At 43.3% G+C, this 20,988-nt stretch overlaps 1 protein-coding gene across 13 annotated transcripts in view; it reads right to left on the reverse strand.

Annotated features, from left to right (window-relative positions):
* atp2b2 (ATPase plasma membrane Ca2+ transporting 2) overlaps positions 1–20,988 on the reverse strand; it is a 159,917-nt gene that overhangs the window by 33,292 nt on the left and 105,637 nt on the right. For all 13 annotated transcript variants that reach the window (XM_056468477.1, XM_056468478.1, XM_056468479.1 and 10 more), the window contains 3 exons: positions 19,927–20,169; positions 3,861–4,102; positions 1,609–1,843 (listed from right to left, as the gene is read on the reverse strand). In XM_056468477.1, coding sequence (XP_056324452.1) covers positions 1,609–1,843; positions 3,861–4,102; positions 19,927–20,169 — 720 coding nt within the window. The remainder of the gene's footprint in view (positions 1–1,608; positions 1,844–3,860; positions 4,103–19,926; positions 20,170–20,988) is intronic.

The following is a 20,988-nucleotide window of genomic DNA, read 5'->3' on the forward strand; positions in this document are numbered from 1 at the left end:
AACATGGAAGCTAGGAAATCACTTTGTTTTGAAAGTAACCTAAAGTTACACAGTTAAGTTTTACCGTTTTTGAATCCATTTAACCGAGAGCACTTTTAGCTTAGCTTAGCATAGACCAAAGTATCGGATTGGACCATTCGCATCTCGGACAAAAAGAGTTTTGTTCATTTTCCAATTTAAAGCTTGACTCTTCTGTAGTTACATTGTGTACCAAGACCAACACAAAATGAAAAGGTGCTATTCGCAAGGCTAGGAACTATATTCTCATTCCAGCCATACCATGGTTTATGCAATGCAATGATATTACACAGCCCCTGTAAATAGTTTCCAGCTAGGTAGCTACATAACAGTGCTGCGCATTATCATTGAGTACGTTTACATGGACACCAATAATCCAATTTTAATATGATTAAGACAATACTCTGATTAAGAGTATACGATGTAAACAGTGATTTTTGATTGATTTATAGATTAAGGTCATAATCGAACTAAACAGAAAAGGAATTAAGACATGTGGAGTATGCCGATTTTAGTGGCAATATTGAAGTGCAGTACAGACATGTAAACACCGCAATCAAACTATTACCGTCATGTAGGACTTTTTGTTGCGTTTTGCGACAGGATCGTCTATACACACTCAGCTGTCTGACACTATTATCTGCACCTACCGAGTCAGTGAAGACCACAGACACCTGCATCACGAAATGCGGAGGGTTTTTTTCTCCTATTCAGCGTGCGATATGAAATCCCATTAAAACTACCCTCCTCCAGCAGTTCATAGTCGCATCCAATATCTTGTTTGTCGAGGGGGGCATGCATGAAATGTTCCTGAATGAAAGTGAAAGTGCCGAACTGCAGTTAAAATCCACAAATTAAAAATGAAACACCCGAAATTACATGAAACTCCGGAGGAAACGTAAATAGTGCCGTGACGCAATGACGTTAATCGAATTATGTGCTGTAACATGTAAAACGGGATCATGAAAGGAGCATTCGAAAAGCAAAAGCTCAGACGGGCGTGAGTTTCTGCAGATTCTGTGTGATTGAAACATCAGTGGACTGAGCTCAATACAGCTTCAGTGGACATTTCAGTCGACTCTTAAAACTGAAATAATCTCATCGCTACGCCGGGATCTGGCAGAAATATTTTGCTCTGAACTACCGTCCATGCTAGGCGGAATTCTCTAACACGATGATATCAATGCAAACTAAAATGTCGACACTGAAAAATCCAGTGAAGGGTATGGAACATTCTCTTTCCACATGTTCGGATGATATCTCTGTGCTACATGAAATGTTGACTCTCTCTTCAGCTACTGTGGTAAAACTAGAAGAAAAGAATTGAAACTAAAGAGACAGTCATTGTTTAATTTTATTGGTGATTCCTAATATAAAAATAATCGTAAGCTTGGTAATCAATATTGGAGAATTTGATGTTTTCCCCATTCAGACAGAATGCCCGAGCATGCTGACGGGAGGCGTTTTAAAGACGGTGAAATGACTTGCCTTAAGGGGACTTTGAAGTAGGTTAGTGTATGCTCCATTCATCCAGTTTCGTTTCTGTCAGCTTTGCGCTTTTTAACATGATAAACCATGATGATTCCTCACCTCAGGTCTGACGGGATCCTCGATTCCCACCACACATATAGCGGTGAGGTCGGTCAGGATGTTGTTCTCGTCCTCCCAGTTGGGTTCGGGGTCTTTGGGAAAGTCTCGGTATCCCACACAGATGGTGCGCAGGCCGTCGCAGGCCATGGGCTCGATCACTTTCTTTACCATCTCATCCCGATCCCTCGGCCTGAAGACACGGGGTTCGCCGACCTCGCTCAGAATACGAGAACACCTGAAACAAACACAACAAATAGAGTCACGCTTCCACAACACACACATCGCTTTCATTTCGGACATTTCCTCATTACATATGAGTTGTTGACGTGACAGCAAATCCACAAGCTGTGTTTCCATCCAAAGATGAGGATTACATTTATTAAAACTGGAATCTTTTCTTTATTTAATAAATGACTTGCGCCTCAGATGATGCTGACAGAAAGCGTGGTGGCATTTGAAGGCATGAGACGTCGTGAGCTCTCGACAATTCTGGAGATAATTAATAATATAATAACACTAATACTGAAACGTTTAAGACGTTTTAGAATGACCAAAACAACATTTCAGATGTTTTACAGTGTGTTCAGTCGGCTGGTTTATCCATTCAAACATTTTTACCATCACATGATCTCTTATAACAAAATCACATGACCTTTTTTAATGCACACACTGGAATTTGTTCAGTAAAAGTGTTTCCATCCTAGTTTATCCACATTTTGTCCTATGGAATAAAAAGTTTGTCCTACTCAGTTATGCACATATGTTTGTATGCACATTTTCAAAATGTAAACGCATCTTCCATCAACCATTTTGTGAGTGCATTTATCCAAAGTGCACATAAAAATAGGTGGATATAAACAGCTACTGTCACACATGACAAAAATCCAGTCATTCACTCATTTTCTTTTCGGCTTAGTCCCTTTATGAATCTGGGGTCGCCCCAGCGGAATGAACCGCCAACTTATCCAGCATATGTTTTACGAGTGATAACTCTTCCAGCTGCAACCCATCACTGGGAAACATCCATACACACTCATTCACACACACTCTACGTACAACGTAGCTTACTCAATTCACCTGTACTGCATGTTTTTAGACTTGTGGGGGAAACCGGAACACCCGGAGAAAACCCACACCAACACGGGGAGAACATGCAAACTCCACACAGAATGGGGCTCGAACCAGCGACCTTCTTGCTGTGAGGCGACAACGGCGCCACCGTGATGCCTCAAAAATGCAGTATACATGCAAAAATGGTTTTAAATGCAGTAAATAGTTAAACATTTGTTTGTCTTCATGGACCTTTCGTTATAAAAGCTGCTGTTTTTACATTTTTATGCCAAATCTCAAAACTGTCTCAAGCATATTTCAATAAATCACAACTCTAATAAAATAAAGAAGAAGAAAATTATAAAATCAAATATTTCAGGCCTAATTTTGCATCTGCATCTATTTTAGTACATGGCAATCATCATCATTTAATCCATATACGTCTAAAAACAGAGAAACTGAATACATTTTGTCAGAAAAAAAACACGTAATTTCTTTAAATTAAAAATTGGCTCAGTGGTTAGCACTGTGGCCTCACAGCAAGAAGGTCGCTGGTTCAAGTTGACGTTTCTGCTGGTTCGTATTGGCATTTCTGTGTGGAGTTTGCATGTTCTCCCCATGTCGGCATGGGTTTCCTTCGGGTGCTCCGGCTTCCCCCACAGTCCAAACACATGCACTATAGGGGAGTTGATTAACTAAATTGGCCATAGTGTATGAGTGTGTGTGTGTGTGAATGAGTTTGATTGGGTGTTTTCCAGTACTGGGTTGCAGCTGGAAGGGCATCCGCTGCGTAAAACATATGCTGGAATAGTTGGCGGTTCATTCCGCTGTGGCGACCCCTAATAAATATGGAACTAAGCTGAAGGAAAATTAATGAATGATTAAAACCTTTAATTAGATGAGGGACCTCATTGAGGATCATGTGACAGAAGCCCCCTGTGAAGCTTATTATCATGACGTGCTCAGTTTTTATCTCATATTTAACTTTTTCAATCGCTATAAACTTGTTAAGTTTTGTTTGTCCTTTGTCATGACACCCCTATTTATTGGAAACATCCAACAAGCCATGGAGAAAAAAAAGGGTTACTTTAGTTAAACAGTTAGACAACACTGGAAAATAGAGCTCATCATTTTGTATTAACATTTAGCATATTTAACTAGCATTCAGCATATCTGACTGATTTGAGTATTTAATGGCTCACTTCTTCAGGATGATTTCGGACGCTCCTTTGCTGTACATTCTGAAGCTGCCGTCGGGGAGTTTGATGACGGTGCTCATGGACTTGCGCACAGAGTTAAACGTGTACACCTTGTAGAGTTTCTCCTCCGGGATCTGATTGCGGATGGTCTGGTAGTCTCGTTTCAGGTCCAGGACCAATCCCAGAAGGCCGCACTCCGTTTTGTTGCCCACTTGTTTGGGTAGACCTCCTTCCTTATCTGCCGGCTGGAATGGAAGAAAAGCAGGGAGGAATTAGACACAGCTAATACGTACGAATTCATACGAGTTCAGTCGTACGAAATTGTACGATTTTAAAAAGGAGGCGTGGCACTTAACCCCACCCCTAAACCCAACCGTCATTGGCGGATGAGCAAATCGTACTAAATTGTACGAATTAGATTGTACGAATTCGTAAGAATTAGCTACTAAAGCAAAAAGTTACGAATTGCCCTGAGATTGTGTTGCATTTCTCAGTGAATATAAACAGTGTGTTTTGGTGCATTTAAACAAAACAGTTTTATTAAACAGATATATTTATTAAAATGAGAGTTTGGTCAGCGATCATCTACATTGGAATTGAAAGATAATACATTTAAACATTTAGTTATTGCAAAACTAATAATAGATACTACAAAATTCAACTAAACTTGATGGAAATGAAAACAGAAAAAAAAAAACATATACACAGATCTGAAAAATAAATACTTTGTCCAGAAAATGACTGCATCAAAATAGAGCAATATAGAAGTCAAATTAACTCGTGACCAGAGTTGGGTATAAGGCGTTCCACAGTGATGCGTTACTGTATTCTATATACATCGATTTTGGGCAGTGCAGCAATGTAACGGATTACATTTTAAATTTGAGTAATTTGACTACAGTTACTAAAGTCAGTGTAACTGCGTTACTTACGTTACAATTATAGTAAAACAATATTTGCTATTCATATATATAAATGACGTTTTCAGCTGCTACGTCAGTCAGTGAGCATTTGCTTTTGAATTGCTGGAAATTGCAGTAAAAGAGCTGTTGATGAAAGTGCTTGCTTCAAGTAGAAATGCAGACATTACTTTGACTTTGAGTGTAAAAACAAGTCTGCAGTCTATATCCAGTTTCTTTTTGAGACAAATGAAGACAGCAGAAGTCAGTGATCCATTTGAATTATTTAGCCAGACAGATTTACTGCTTTAAAATATTAAAAATGTTTCTGAAAATAAAATATATTGTGTTCAAGGGGGGTAAAAAGTTGTTGTTTTTACCCAGATATTTTAAAAGAATATATTTTAGAGCAGTAATCACAATTCCTTCAAACCATTATATTTTTATCCAAGGTTATCACACCAGCAGAATCTTATACCGGCCCATGCCTAATCTCGACCAGCAACTTGCCCAATCGCTTGAACAGAAATCATTCTATGACAACACTCATTCCCAGCGAGGACACCAGCGCCCAAAAGCACGGCAGCTCAACTCAGCCTAAATAGGCTAAATTGGATTTTTGTGCAGGATTGGGAGTGAAGGTAACTTCTGAAAATCTGAAGAGAAGCATATCTGCTTATGGGCCCGTTCACATATGCATCTTTTGCGCATGCAAATTCGTTATTTCCAAAGGAGGTGCGTCATGCGCATGCATGTGAGCGATGTGCATATACCAGACTTCACTGATTCAACATTTGAGCATTTACAGTTTGTCTCCACAACCACAGTGAGCATAGTGAGCTATGTGTTTTTCCTACTATGAATGTCAATGGTTACAGGTATTAGATTAAGTAAGATTAAGTAAATAATGAGATAGTTCACCCAAAGCTTAAAATGATCTCTTAAAACTTTTTTGAGTTTTTGGAATAAAGCAGGTGACTGTCTTTAGGAGCGTATCGTTGACTCGATTCATTCAGAAAGTGTTGCTCTGAGACACACAAATGTTTGACTGAACTATTTTCATCAGAGAAACAGAAGAAAAAACGCTCACACTTTATTTTGATGGGTTATTTGTCAAATTTAAGTTACATTGCATCTACCAACTAATTCTCCTTAGATTATAAGTAGACTGTTAGGTTGGGGTTAGGGTTGGGGTTGGAGTTAGTGTAAGTTGACATGTACTTGCAAAGTTTCTTATAGTCAGTTAAATGTCTGTTGAAAGTCTGTATCAACAGATATTAAGCAGACAGTCTACTAATACTCAAATGGATCATCAAAATAAAGTGTTAGCGGAAAAACAATGCCACCTAAAATCATAGACTGTAAAATATATGGACGGAGTATCCATGACGTCACCCATAGGTTTCTGAAGAGCGCAAAAGAAGCCACAAGTAGGCGCGGCCAACCGTCGCCATTTTGTTCGCGCGTCATCGCACCCACGGCGGGATACCAAACAAGGGCAAATAGGCGGAGAGTGGGCGGAGCTTGCTTAGACCTGGCAGACAGACTTTACTTTGGGAGAAACGCTTGATACTTTATTACCTGCGACTCGTTTGTGTTCTGACCACATGTGCTTGGCTGTACACTATATCAGTAAAGTAATTAGACTTTCAAAAACACTGTTGTAATACATTGAGCCACTAAACATTGCTCTTATGACGTTTTTCTACAGGAGGTAAACGCGAAATACTTCCAAACACTTCAGATATAGTGTGTGTTAGTAAATGCAAGACTCTTGATGAACTCCAGCATAACACTGTATGACAACGCTTCAGATGACTGTTCTAGAGCCTACAGCTAATCAATCTGTCACATTCTGGAGTGCTTTACGGGTCTAAAGAAAAATATTTATGATAAATGACCTTAAATAAACAAATACATTTATAGAGATGGTATACTAGTATATAACTTTACTCACATGGGAAACGAGGCCACATGAATGGTTTGTGAGCACAATTAAGTGCACACAGCATCCCATATCATCTGATAATTGTAAGAAATAAGTCCAAAAGGCAGCTGACTGTGTAAAGCCACATAAAACAGAACAAAAATACGATGAATATGCCGAGATCAGTGGCTAATCTGCCGGATTCAGCTGAGGTGAAGTGACGGCGACCAGCGAGACCTAGCTGTCACTCAAGTGGCCACGCCCTTAATTATGCAAACTTAATATAACCTAAAATAAAGGAAATGGATGAGTTATAAAAAAATTCACCCCCCTCACAGTTGTCATGGAGGGTAATAATAGCTATATGAACCAAAATGGTTCTTTGTACCAGGCTGTAAACACCTTTTTTTCTGCTGTAAAGTTGGCCATTCTAACAGTGGGCTCAATTGCAATTTGCTCTATTATGGAGCCAGGACTAGCGGAATTTTGATGAATTGCAGTTTCAGTTACTTCCGTATTGCCTTCCCGAGGGAGAGCGGGAGGTTGCCGCTTGCCTAAAACATAACCTACACAATATGAACCTGTTTGTTGAACTGTTGTATAAAATCAACATCTGCGATCACACTTGTGCTGATATTCCAGAAAACGACACTCATGCTTGTGTGATATTGACCTTCATCATCAGTCTTCATCATTCAGTCAATGCTGTTAGACTCTTAAGTGCATATTGTTTTTCTAAAATGAGTCAAATGCTCCATAAAGTCAGCCCTTGCATCATTATAGTGAGAATTACCATATTATTGCAATCAAAAATAACTCAATTCATTCCCAGGGTAGACTGAGGATTAAAAAAAAAAACTGATGACTGCAGCGAAAATCTTTTTTTGCCACAAAAACTTCACCAAGTGCTCCCGAGGGAAAGACTTAGATTAAAAATGTACGATACGACCTCTTTAAGCATCTCACATGTGCTCACCTGGGTCATTCAGAGCTGCTCATGCATTAGATGCGGATTTAGCTGGCGCGCGGTGCTGTCCCGAACAGCTGTGATCTCCGCAGTCAGCACGCACTCCTGCGAGCCGCGGCATATGGCGAAACCTGCACTGGCAGCACTACTTCCTCTTTACGGCCCCGTTGGCTCCACACGGGCCCTCGCTCTATTCTCCTGCTCTCTGGCGTCTCCTGGAAGGTCATTCTCAGAGCAACGCTTTGATTTCGCAGTGTTACCTGTGCTGACAGAGATAGCTCCACCTCCAGCCGTGAGGTGAGCGATTGGGCAGTGCTGATTGGCTAATTGGCAGAGACGCTGGCAGAGATTCGGAGACTCACGGAGCGGCTGCAGACGGACAAACGACGGCGCCCAAAATGAGTCACAAACTCATCAAACACAAGACAGCGAGATATTTCGCCTTCTCAATATGCGCTCTTAAAGGTCCCATGAAATTAAAATAAAGATGTTAGTATCAGTATTGTTTGTATGATATCTATAAGCTACCAGAACAATGACAAAACTTGACTTTAGGAGATATAACACTGATATAAACATGTGAAGCTTGTAGTCTGTCACTTCCGCTTAAATGAATCAACGGTTTTATTTACGTCACCTCATACTTCAGTTTCTCATCAAATCTTCTGACCAATCAAATGCTCTCTAGTATATGATATGCCCCGCCCCCTTTAAGACGCTTCACATTTGATGTGCTTGAGCTTATCCACTCTCATTGGCAGAGCAGTGATAAAGCAATACACTATTGGCTGCTTTTTTAAAGGGGAGGAGCTAAACTATGCCCCAACCTCTCTTTGTATTCAGTAGAGATTACATCAACAGAAATTGAAAAAAAACAAAATAATAAATAGTTGTATAAATGTTTTTCAACGTATAAAGTAATTGTCTTTTAAAACGCATGAGGAAGAACGCAGCAACTAATTTCTCACAGGATGCATTCTGTGTCCTCGCGGTCTCACGAGTTCGTTCTTCAGAGATAACTTTGCAAGTTCTTTCTCCACGAGAACATGGGTCCACTCTCTGCGTTATTGGAATTGAGAAACAGCCTACACTATCATGGGCCTGGTTGAAGAAATGCCTATGGGACAGGACAGCAAATTTGACCTCTCCTCGTGCTGCAGTCATCAGTCTCACACAATTTTTCTCCTTTTACTGAAAGTCTTTATAACATCATCGTGGAGTTTGTCTTTTATTATTTGAGCAAATAAGATTTGTTGTATTCTCCTATTCACAGCGCTCTAAGTTTTCCCAACTATGACGCCTTCCGCTACTGAGGAACCCGGAAGCGTGAAAAGATCTATTCTTAGACGCATTGGGCGTGGCTAAACTACTTTACCACACCCCTCCAGCTGTCAGTTTTGACAGCGCTATGACAACAAACAGAAATGTTGAGCAGGAGGAGTTGGTTCCCCCATAGCAAAATTTCTCTGGCATAGATCCGGCCCACACCATCAACATTTGCTTGTCCCACATGCCGCAGTGAATTATGGTACATGACTGGACCAAGTCTGGCTTCCAGACAAGAGGCAAACATGGACCATATCTAGGCCAAGTCTCAGCCAAGTAAATAACCCATAAATGGACCTGAACTGGGCTAGATATGTTGGTGTCACGACTGCAATGCTTTTTATAAACCATGAAGCATTTGGCTTTATGGCTGTTCTTTTTCTTGAAGCGACCTGATTGATAGAATTTTTTCTTTACTCAAAAATAATTTCAATGTATTTTAAAAGTGGGTCAAGATAGGCCAAACTTACGTGGCCCACATATACATATTTAACATCTGGGCCAAGTACTACATTTGATATCTGGCCCAAGCCGCCTGTAAGACGGTGCGCCCTCTGCCAAACCTGGGCCAAGTTTGGCCCATATGCTGTATGCCAGTGCCAGACGAATGCCTGCTGTGCCAGCTTTATGCCAAATCTGGGCCAGAATTCTTTGATACCTGAGTTAGGTTTGTTAATATCTATCCCAAAACACGTTTCCCAACTAAAAAACAAGCCACGCACACTGTTTTCTCATTTCAAGAGTTCACACTTAGCTGATGATCAATAAAGCGTATTTGGCATGCTGTCCCGGGAGAGAGCCCTGAGCTCGTAATATCCTCGAGCCCGGGGCTCCCTCCCGTTAGAAGGGCGAGAGGGGAGTTCGAGCTCAGGTAGGTCTCGAGAACTCCCCTGCTTGTCGCCGTGTGAGAAGTGTACACTAAGGTTGTCTTAGGTGATAATTTGGTTTAGTCGATTGACTATGGTTTATGTTTTTGGACGGTGGGAGGAAACCGGGGGACCCGGGGGAAAACACGCGAACACGGGGAGAACATGTAAACTCCGCACAGAAACACCAACCAGCCTGATAGGAGGTTGGACCAGCGATGTTCTTGCTGTGAGGCAACAGTGCTAGCCACTGGGCCACCGTGTCGCCCTATCGGAAAAAAGAGGGAGGAAGTAGGGGTGGAAGGAGGGGGAAGCTTCAAGACGAAGATAACTGGAGTGAAAAACTCTGGTTATTTATAATGCTTTCGTAATTATCTGATGGGTCACATTACGGAGCTAATGAGGAGCCAGCCGTGTTGATCATAAGCACGTGATCTATTTTCTATTTTCTAAATCTATCTAAATCTATTTTCTTCATCAACTTTTTTGTTCTGGAAATTGACATTGAGCATATCCATATTCACGTACCATAGTGACTTTATTTCAGGTGGCAGGCATCTGAATAGAGTCTTTCACAGCTCTAGATGACAGAAAGTACACCGTCTGCATTCAGTCCCTTAATGGACACTCACCACTTTGTTAAACGCTATGGACCTGTTCCCAGATTCCCAACACCTGAGCATGAATAAAACACATGCAACAACACCGCTCAAACAAACCACTGTACAAAGACACGAGAGGGGCCAAATGTGTCTCTGCTTGATGTAACTAAGAGTCCAGAGCATAACAAAGCACAGCGCAGCTTCTGACCTACAGAACAACACACACACACAGACCTGTAACCTGCGATCAAGAATTGATGGGAGCCCGGGAACATGACATCAGTGTCAGTCCGACCTCTCTGACGGAGCAGGTGCTTCAGAAACCTGAGCTCAGGAAGCTCCGCAGGGCTCAGACTACCGGCTGAAGGATCGGTGTCAGTGCCAGAAGCATCACCTGTACCGTGTGTCCTGCTCCAGTTTCAGGATCCCACTAACTCTTTCGTGTCTGGACGGTCGAGACGTACACAGCCCCTCTAAATTATGAATGCTGAATCTGGATCAAATACAGGTAAAAGTTCCACTCGCTTGCCAAAAATAGGTGGCCAGCAAACTTGAAGATGCCAAAACTGCATTGGACTTACTGCGAAACCGCCTTAGAATGAAGATCTGGATATATGTAGGCATGGCTAAATAATAAGGGTTTAGGACATGGACATGAGATACCATGAGCTTCAAACATTCTCAAACAGCCTCACTCGCCATGAAATCAAAAATAACCATATTGATTTTGTTAGCTCACATTGCTAGTTCTGAGGTGAATAATTCATCTGCTTTGCCCTTCTAATCTTTGATTGAAATCTGAAAATGCACTTCCTGTTTGCTTTCAGTTAAATTGTCAGATTACGTATATATATTAGGAATTGGGCGGGGCTATTATACTTAACCACGCCCTTCCAGTTGTCAGTTTTGACAACCGTATCCGATCTAGCAACAACAATTTTCCCTATCTTTCTGAATGAAGCACCTACTTTACTACATCCAATCAGCTCGCAGTAGAAAAAACAAGCCACGCCCACTGTTTACTCATTTAATATTTTGTTTCTCTATGAATTGCATTACTATATTAAAAAAGTTGGTCACAGCTTCCGGTGGACTTTAAAACTCCATTAAAAAACAGGTCGATCGTAACAAGCACAAGCTGCATCCCAAATCGCATATTTAAGCACTATTCTGCGCCATTTTGTAGTATAAATAGTGTAAGGAGTGCGTTCACACTGAAAACTCTAAAAATAATAAGTGCACTTTATGCATGATGCACTCATTCAGCCGGTAAAATGAAGTGTGGAAGGATACTTCACGCACTCAACGACCACAGCTTTGCCCACGTAGCAAAAGGGGCGGAGCTATCAGGCGCACATGTTGGATTACTTTATTTATTTTGGATGGTGAAAGCAACATTTTCCTACGAGAGAGATTATAGCGCCTCCCGATGGTGAATGCGGTTATACTCATTTTATAAGACCTGTCTGGTTATGCAGAGTTTGATTTAAATTCCTGCTTGAGGTTTCAGACACACTAAAACCACAAAACACAAGTCTAAACACATCTCTGCTGGCTTCTTTTGTCGAGTATATTTATAATCTAGCCTATATTTCATCTATAACACAACTCAAGAGCAAACCAGGTTACTCTAGTGGCATGGCAATGTCTCAATCAGTCCTTCTAGCTTAAATAAGTTACTTCTTTAACACCTTAGTTGAAAAGAGTATCACTTAACAAGCTGCTTGAGCATTAGAGCAGAACTCATTAATATTCACGACCCTTCCAAATATGGTCAAAACCCACCATATCATAGTAGGGCCAATTTCCAAAATTGGAAAACCATAGGAAAAAACATTTCAGGATTCTGTTTGCACTTACCTAAGGCACATGCCTTCTATGTAGATATCAAAGAACAATTTATATTCATTTTATATAAACACATTCTATGACACCTTCAAATGTGAAGGACAGAGATGAGAAAGAGAATTGGGAAAGTTTGCTGAAGGAACTCAAGACTGTTGGGTGAGAAGCTCACGCATTAATTACATAATATTGCAGAAATGCTCAGTAGCTTGAAGGGTCTCTGGAGGGACAAAGAGTTCTGCTCATTTCAGTCTATGTTAAAACAAGATGTCTGGACTGATATGCTCATCCGAGTCATGCTTGGTACGGTTATGATAGCGCTAGTCTCTAGGGAGGTGGCCTTCACTTGAGCATCTTAAAGTGAAAACAGATCTGATTCCAGCTTCCACAATCAAAGGATCTTACATGTTGTGACTATCGTTGAGTCTTTTTTATGTAAGGCATTGTCTCGACTGCATCCGAGCAGGCTGTTCTTTTCTGGAAAGCGATTCAATCTGGCTCTCCAAAACACACAGTGATTACTCTTCAGCTTTCCTGCGTCTCAAAGAACGTAAAGCACTTATAGACATGGACAGCCCTAGACTTCATCGCTGGGTTACTCTATGTAAGACACCCTCAGTGATTTCATTGGGAGCAATCTTCATCTCTTTTGAACTACTATAACTGGGAACATCCGTGAGATTATTCTTTATTTGAACAAGTTGGTGCAGTGAATAAAAGGGATCGTGATGCATGACCCCGTTTCCCTCTTGAAACTGATGTGGGAAGTTTGGAGGAAGGAAAGATGTGATATTATTTCTGTACCTTGACTTGTGCTGCATAGAGTAGGAAACACCAAAGCACTGGTTTAATTACTAGAGTACACTACAGTAGGGCTGGACGATATGACCTAAAATCAAGATCTCTACACTTTACCTCGATTTCAATTATTGAAGGATTATATTATTTTCAGTGTAATTATTTATTTAGTTTTTCCAGTCTCATAGTTCATTATGGCTCCGTTTACACTGTCAGGTCTTGATGCCCAATTCTGATTTGTTGCCAATATCAGATGTTTTTGCCTGTCCGTTTACACGTTCTTTTAATTATGACCCACAACTGATTCATGTGTTTACACTTGACATACAGTTTACGACGTCTCGCACGCGTAAAGGCGGGTTCTAGTATCTGCGCCACATTAGCCACGGTGTAAAAGTGTCTTGCTGTTATGAAGCGGACAGGAGACAGAGGTAAGGAAACGTTAGGGTGTTTATTAAATGACAACAAGGAGCACATGAAGGATAGCCAGGAGGATCAGGAATGATGTTGGGGTCTTTTCCTCCGTGGCTGGGTAACAGGAATACACGAGGATGGACAGCACACACCAGATACAGCTGACAGAGGATGACACAGACTTGGAAGGACTGGAAGACAGGACGATTCGGGTGGACCAGGAAGACTAGGAGGAATACAAAGAGAACAGGTAAGTAAAGCGTTTGTTTTAGCTGAGGATGACTACGCTGAGTGGTCGCTCAGTTGTCCGCTTTCGTCGAGACGAGCCCGGACAATGAGCGACTGGAGTGCTGTGCTTTTATCTGGTGCTCGTGAATGTGATGCAGCTGTGTGCTCATTAGAAGTCAGGTGATGGTGATCTTCGTGAGTGGGGATCGTGAGAGCCTGACCAATCCGTGACAGTACCCCCCTCCCCAGGGCCCGCTCCTGAGGGCCGACACCTCCGACGCCGTGGTGGTCTCCCTCTGCCTCTAGGCGCTGGGAACTCAGGGTGGCTCTCATGAAACTCCACCATGAGACTAGGATCGAGAATATCAGCTCTGGGAACCCATGTCCTTTCTTCGGGGCCGTACCCTTCCCAGTCCACCAGGTACTCCAACTGGCCACCACGACGTCGGGAACGCAAGATCTCCTTCACTGCGTAGACGGCTCCTTCTTCTAGGAGCAGTGGAGGAGGGGGTTCCTCTTCGTGGTCAGGCTCTGTGGAGGGAAGAACAGGATCGTGATAGGGTTTCAGGAGTGATACGTGGAATGTAGGGTGAATACGGTAGTGAGAGGGTAATTGTAGTTTGTAGGTGACGGGGTTAACCTGTTCCACGATGGTGAAGGGACCAACAAATCGGGGACTTAACTTGCGAGAGGGCAGTCGCATGCGTATGTCCCGGGTGGATAGCCACACCTTTTGTCCGGGTGTGTATCTGGGTTCTTCAGACCTTCTTCTATCGGCGGTTACCTTGCTTCGACGGACTGCCCTCTGCAGATGTTGATGAGCCTCGTCCCAGACTCTCTCGCTCTCCCGGAACCAGTGATCCACTGCGGGGACATCAGATGGTTCGCCATCCCAGGGAAAGAGCGGTGGTTGGAAGCCCAGGACGCACTGGAATGGCGTGAGTCCGGTGGAGGGTTGCCGCAGTGAATTTTGGGCATATTCTGCCCAGCCCAAATACTGGCTCCAGGAGCTCTGGTGACCACTGCAGAAGGTCCTCAGGAACCGTCCCACCTCCTGAATCTTCCTCTCTGTCTGCCCGTTGGTTTGGGGATGATATCCAGAAGAGAGGCTGACGGCCACACCTAGGAGCTTGAAGAAGGCTTTCCATAGACGTGAGATGAACTGTGGACCTCTGTCCGACACAATATCTTCTGGAATACCAAATGACCTGAAGACTTGATTAAAGATATTGTCGGCTGTTTCAAAGGCTGTGGGAAGACCTTTCAGAGGGATTAGTTTGACAAACTTTGAGAATCTATCTACGATGACTAGAATACAGGTATTACCTTCTGACGAGGGGAGGTCAGTGATAAAGTCCACTCCTAGGTGTGACCAGGGACGGTTCGGAATCGGCAAGGGATGGAGCTTTCCAGCGGGTAGATGACGTGGGCTCTTGGATTGGGCACAGTCCTTACAGCCCTGAACATATTGCCTCACATCCCTTGCCATGTTTGGCCACCAGAATCGTTGGGATACTAGCGAGAGAGTATTGTTGATCCCTGGATGTCCAGTGCCTAGCGAGGTATGTAAGGAGTGGATCAGATCTACCCGGTGTTCAGGTGGTATGAACTGCCGATGAGGAGGGCATCCCGGCGGAGCAGGGGCTTCCGGAGTGGCAACGACTGGAGGAGCGTTCCAGGTGATCGGACAAATGGAGATGTGTTCGGGAAGAATCTTCGTTGGGAGTTCTTCATGATCGTGATGCTCGTGTAAACGAGAGAGAGCGTCTGCTCTTAGATTCTTGGGTCCTGGACGATAGGAAATGGAGAAATCAAAACGTGAGAAGAAAAGTGACCATCTGGCTTGACGTGGACATAGTCTCTTGGCCTCTTTGATATATTGGAGGTTTTTGTGATCTGTGATCACCTGGAACGGATGTTTGGCTCCCTCCAACCAGTGACGCCACTCCTCCAAGGCTAGCTTGATTGCTAGAAGCTCCCTGTCTCCTATGCTGTAATTCTGCTCCGCCGGGCTCAACTTCCGAGAGAAATAGGCACAGGGATGCAGTCGGGGCGGTGTATCATGATGTTGGGATAATACTGCCCCGACGCCGGTGGTGGATGCGTCCACTTCCACCACGAAAGGAAGATTTGGGTCAGGATGAGTCAGGAGTGGGGCCCTTGTGAACTCCTTCTTAAGAAGGCGGAAGGCTGCGGCTGCTTCTTTGGTCCACTCCAGTCCTTTGGGTTTACCCTTGAGGAGATTAGTGAGAGGTGATGTAATCCTGCTGTAGTCCTTGATAAACCGTCTATAAAAGTTAGCAAACCCAAGAAACCTCTGGAGCTCCTTAATGGAAGTGGGTTCTGACCAGGATAGAACAGCCTCAATTTTCTTCCCATCCATACGTATACCGGTTTGGTCAATGATGTATCCCAAGAAATGAATCGACTTCTGGTGGAATGAGCATTTCTCCGCTTTGAGGTAGAGGTGATGTTCTCTCAATGTGTGTAGGACCTCCGCAACGTGTTGGCGATGTTCGGCCTCACTCCGGGAGTAAATGAGGATGTCATCTATGTACACTATTACAAAGTGGTGAAGAAACTCCCGGAGGACTTCATGAATGAAGTTTTGGAATACGGAGGGGGCGTTGACCAGACCGTAAGGCATGACCTCATATTCATAGTGGCCAGTAGGGGTCACGAATGCTGTCTTCCATTGGTCCCCCTCACGTATTCTTATCAGATTATACGCGCTGCGGAGGTCCAATTTAGTGAAGACTTTAGCTTCTCGGAGCTGTTCCAAAGCGGCTGGTACCAGAGGAAGGGGATATCGGTATTTTACTGTACCGTTATTTAGGACCCTGTAGTCGATGCATGGACGCAGCCCTCCGTCCTTCTTGGCCACAAAGAAGAAGCTTGAGGCGGCTGGTGATTTTGAGTGACGTATGTACCCCTGACTCAGAGCCTCCCTTATGTAATCTTCCATTGCCTGATTCTCTGGAAGCGAGAGCGGGTAGATCCTACCTCTTGGCAACTGGGCATCTGGAACTAGGTCGATCGCGCAGTCCCATGGCCGATGCGGCGGTAGCTGGGAAGCTCTCTTGGGGCAGAAGACATCATGAAAGGAGCTGTACTCCTTAGGAATGTGGATAGACTGCTTCTCAGGAGGACTCTCGACCGATGTTGTAAACAAAGAAATGGGGTTCCGACCTTGAAGAGGGAGATTTGGAAAACAGGTAGGTGTACATCCAGATCCCCATTTCTTTATCTCTCCTGTGCCCCAAGAGATGATGGGATCGTGCTTCACCAGCCACGGGCGCCCTAGAATGATGTCCATATTTGCACCCTCCAGAACCAGAAATTGAATCCTCTCTTGATGTAACAACCCCACTTGAAGAAGGATGTCTTCGCATTGTCGATGGATACGGGTCGAAGATCGAGTGCACTGGGTTATCGGTTGTATCTGGTATATATGCGAGGACGCCTCAGTACGTAGGTGGAGTTGACGACAGAGGGATTGGGAGATGAAGTTCCCTGCTGACCCGGAGTCGATGAGGGCTGTGACAAGGAGAGAAATAGAGGCAGTAGTTATTTGTACGGTGGTAGTAAGTGGTTTACATTGTTCAATATTCGTACTGAATACACTCACTGAAGTCCGAATGGGACGAAGGGGACACTCCATACGGGTGTGTCCACTGACACCGCAGTATAGACACAGACCCCGGGTCAGCCTCCTCTGTCGTTCCGCTGATGTCAGTCTTCCAGACTCTATTATCATGGGTTCTGGTTCTGGAGAGGCTGTTGACTCAGGCGATTGGAGGAGTGCAGACGAGGGGGTGATGGTGTCCTGTTGATAGGAACGGAGACGATCGGAACATCGGAGAGAATGTTGGATGAATCTCTCCAGACCCATAGTATCATCTAATGTGGCCAGCTGGATTCGGAGAGTGGGTTCCAAGCCGAGCCGGTACGTGGTCAACAACGATCTCTCATTCCATCCACTTGCAGCTGCTAGAGTGCGAAACCGGAGAGCATATTCCTGTGTAGATAGAGTACCTTGCTTTAGATGATACAGCTGCTCTCCAGCGGCTACTTCCCCATCAGAACGTCCAAACACCTCTTTGAAATACTCCGTGAAGGTAGTGATGGAATTCATGACCGGCCCGGCTTGGTTCCAGATCGTCTCAGCCCATTTAAGTGCAGGCCCAGAGAGTAGTGATACGATGTAGGCGATCTTTGACTTATCTGTGGGATATAGAGAAGGTTGCATTTCGAATATGAGGGAACATTGTAACAGAAAACCATTGCACTCCCCCGCTCCGCCTGAGTAGGGCGCTGGTCGGGCCATGGGACTGGAAGGAAGGGCCGAAGAAGAAACTGTGGAGGCGGAAGTGCTCGGTGCTGGTGGTGCGTTGGAAAGTGGAGCTGGTGGCTGTAGAATCCGCTTCAACTGGTCCACCAGCTCTTGAAAGTGATCGGGGGTGCTCATGTTGTCGTCGTTATTGGTCCGGGCTTCTGTTATGAAGCGGACAGGAGACAGAGGTAAGGAAACGTTAGGGTGTTTATTAAATGACAACAAGGAGCACATGAAGGATAGCCAGGAGGATCAGGAATGATGTTGGGGTCTTTTCCTCCGTGGCTGGGTAACAGGAATACACGAGGATGGACAGCACACACCAGATACAGCTGACAGAGGATGACACAGACTTGGAAGGACTGGAAGACAGGACGATTCGGGTGGACCAGGAAGACTAGGAGGAATACAAAGAGAACAGGTAAGTAAAGCGTTTGTTTTAGCTGAGGATGACTACGCTGAGTGGTCGCTCAGTTGTCCGCTTTCGTCGAGACGAGCCCGGACAATGAGCGACTGGAGTGCTGTGCTTTTATCTGGTGCTCGTGAATGTGATGCAGCTGTGTGCTCATTAGAAGTCAGGTGATGGTGATCTTCGTGAGTGGGGATCGTGAGAGCCTGACCAATCCGTGACACTTGCCTTTAGCTCTGTGAAATATGCGTATAATATAAGTTCGCCCAACTTTAAAATGATTTTAATGCGGAGGCGGAGAGAAATGGCCGTCATCGCAGCTTGCACCTATGGCTTATATTTGGTGTCGTCCTCCACCATTCAGAGGAATTTGAGGGTACGAGAGAGATCTCAGGTCTTGTGGCGACTGACCACTTTTCTCCTCCGTGTTTCCTCTGTTGTCGTTGTTTACTGCTTCTGCGTCTCTACACGCTCTTCCTTCTATGTTATCAAACCACGGAGAAGTACCACATTGTCGCAAATTTAATGACGTACAAATCAGAATGCCTCCATAAATCTGATCTGCCCGTTCACATGATAGTCGCATTGTCACATATCCGATTTATTTCCACATATGAAGGAGGTCTGAAACCCATCTCTGAATATCTGAATGCATGTGTTTTCCCGTGTCCTAACAGCTAGCTACGTAACGAGATTTGCAGTGATGAGCAATTAGGCTGTTTGCACCAGACGAAACACGACAGAAATGTAAATACAGCCATTCAAAAGCCATTCATAGTGCACTTACTGCAGTCTAATGAAATGGTAAGGTTTATAATCTAATTAATACATATTAAACCTCTTTAACATTATTAAATGTAGTATGGCAATAAATTCAAACATTTAAACTCACATTACTAGTATTTAACACTGAATAAAGCACATGAGCTGTACCTGAGCTGATCATTGTTTTTAGTTGTTCGTTAGAAGCCATTTCTAAAATACACATTTCAGGTGTTGATTAGGACAAAAACTATAGGAGAATATGCCTTCTATTGCGTGTCGTTGCTTTTATATAGAACACGATTTAAATCAGCCTTAAATCAGCCTTTGAGTCTCGCTCCTGTTGGTGTCCTCAATCTGGCAACCTGCATGGAGTCATCAGAGGAGGGGCTGAGTGAAACTGTGATTTGAACAGGAGTGCAATACCTAGTTCAACCACTGGGTGTCAAACTTACATACAAGATGTAGAAAAAATGTGGAAATTTGTGTTGTTTTTAAATTTCAGTTCTAGTTTCTAATCGATTAATCCTCCAGCACTAACACAGATAGTCCTTTTTAACAACAGACGGTGCTTTGAGATCTCAGAAAAAAGCTACTAAATAAATGTTGATATTCTGCATAATGCACTGTCTGAACAAAGTTACGGTCAACCCAACCAAATGCTCGAGAATGCAGCAGAGTTTGACTTCTCACCAGTATTTTGGAGGTGTAGGCGCTGTTGAGGGAAATGGCGTTGGTCAGTATGTCCAGGGTTTTGGACGGCATAGATGTGGGCTCTGGAATGGTCTTGTAATGCACATCGGCCACATACACCTGCACTGCGGTCATCCGGTTGGTGGTCAAAGTCCCGGTTTTGTCTGAGCAGATCGCTGTGGCATTGCCCATGGTCTCGCAAGCGTCCAGATGGCGAACCAAATTGTTGTCCTTCATCATTTTCTATCAGCACAGACAAAAAAATATTGAGTGTCAGTCATATCTGCAGTGCGAACAATGCATTCCTAGCTTAGAGTTTTTGTCGTGTTTCTAGTCCGAATATCTAAAAATTCTTAAATCAAGAAGCATTTTATAGACAAGCAAAAATATTGTGCTGTTTTCAGTCAAAATGAAGTGAGTTTTTCCTTAAAACAAGCAAAATAATCTGCCATTGAGCTAAGCAAAATGATCCTGTTTTTGCTTTGACATAAGATTATTTCTCTTACACCTCTGGCAGATTATTTAGCTTGTTTTAAGGAAAAACTTACTTAATTTTGACTCATTATTTCTTTAAAAAAAAGACAATATTTGTACTTGTCTAGAAAATGCTGCTTGATTTAAGACTTTTAAGATATTTGGACTAGAAACAAGACAACAGCTCACAACCAAAGCATTTATTGCAGTGAAACAGCTACTAGCTTATATAATATCTAGAGGACATTCTGGACATGTGGAAAACTGTCCACCAGCTAAAACTGTCTGAATAAATGACCTTCTGACTGAAATGGCAAATAAAAGAGCTGCGACTGCATTAATCCGCCTGCATGAGGAGCTCAAATAATGTGTTTGCGCATCACTGAAGACAGCGAGGAGATTCTGCTGTTCACACACAGACAGAAAACACAGATTTCTGTGCCAATGTTCATAATGCCAACATGCATCCGCTAGCAGCTTTGGTAATAATGTGCATCAGAAAAGCTAAAACTGCTACCCAACAACATTTAAATGTCACAACAAGTAAAATAAAGTTTTTAGATGTTCGTATTAGCATTGTTTGTTTTA

Source organism: Danio aesculapii, chromosome 11, assembly GCF_903798145.1.
Source record: "Danio aesculapii chromosome 11, fDanAes4.1, whole genome shotgun sequence".
In the NCBI taxonomy this organism is placed as follows: domain Eukaryota; kingdom Metazoa; phylum Chordata; class Actinopteri; order Cypriniformes; family Danionidae; genus Danio; species Danio aesculapii.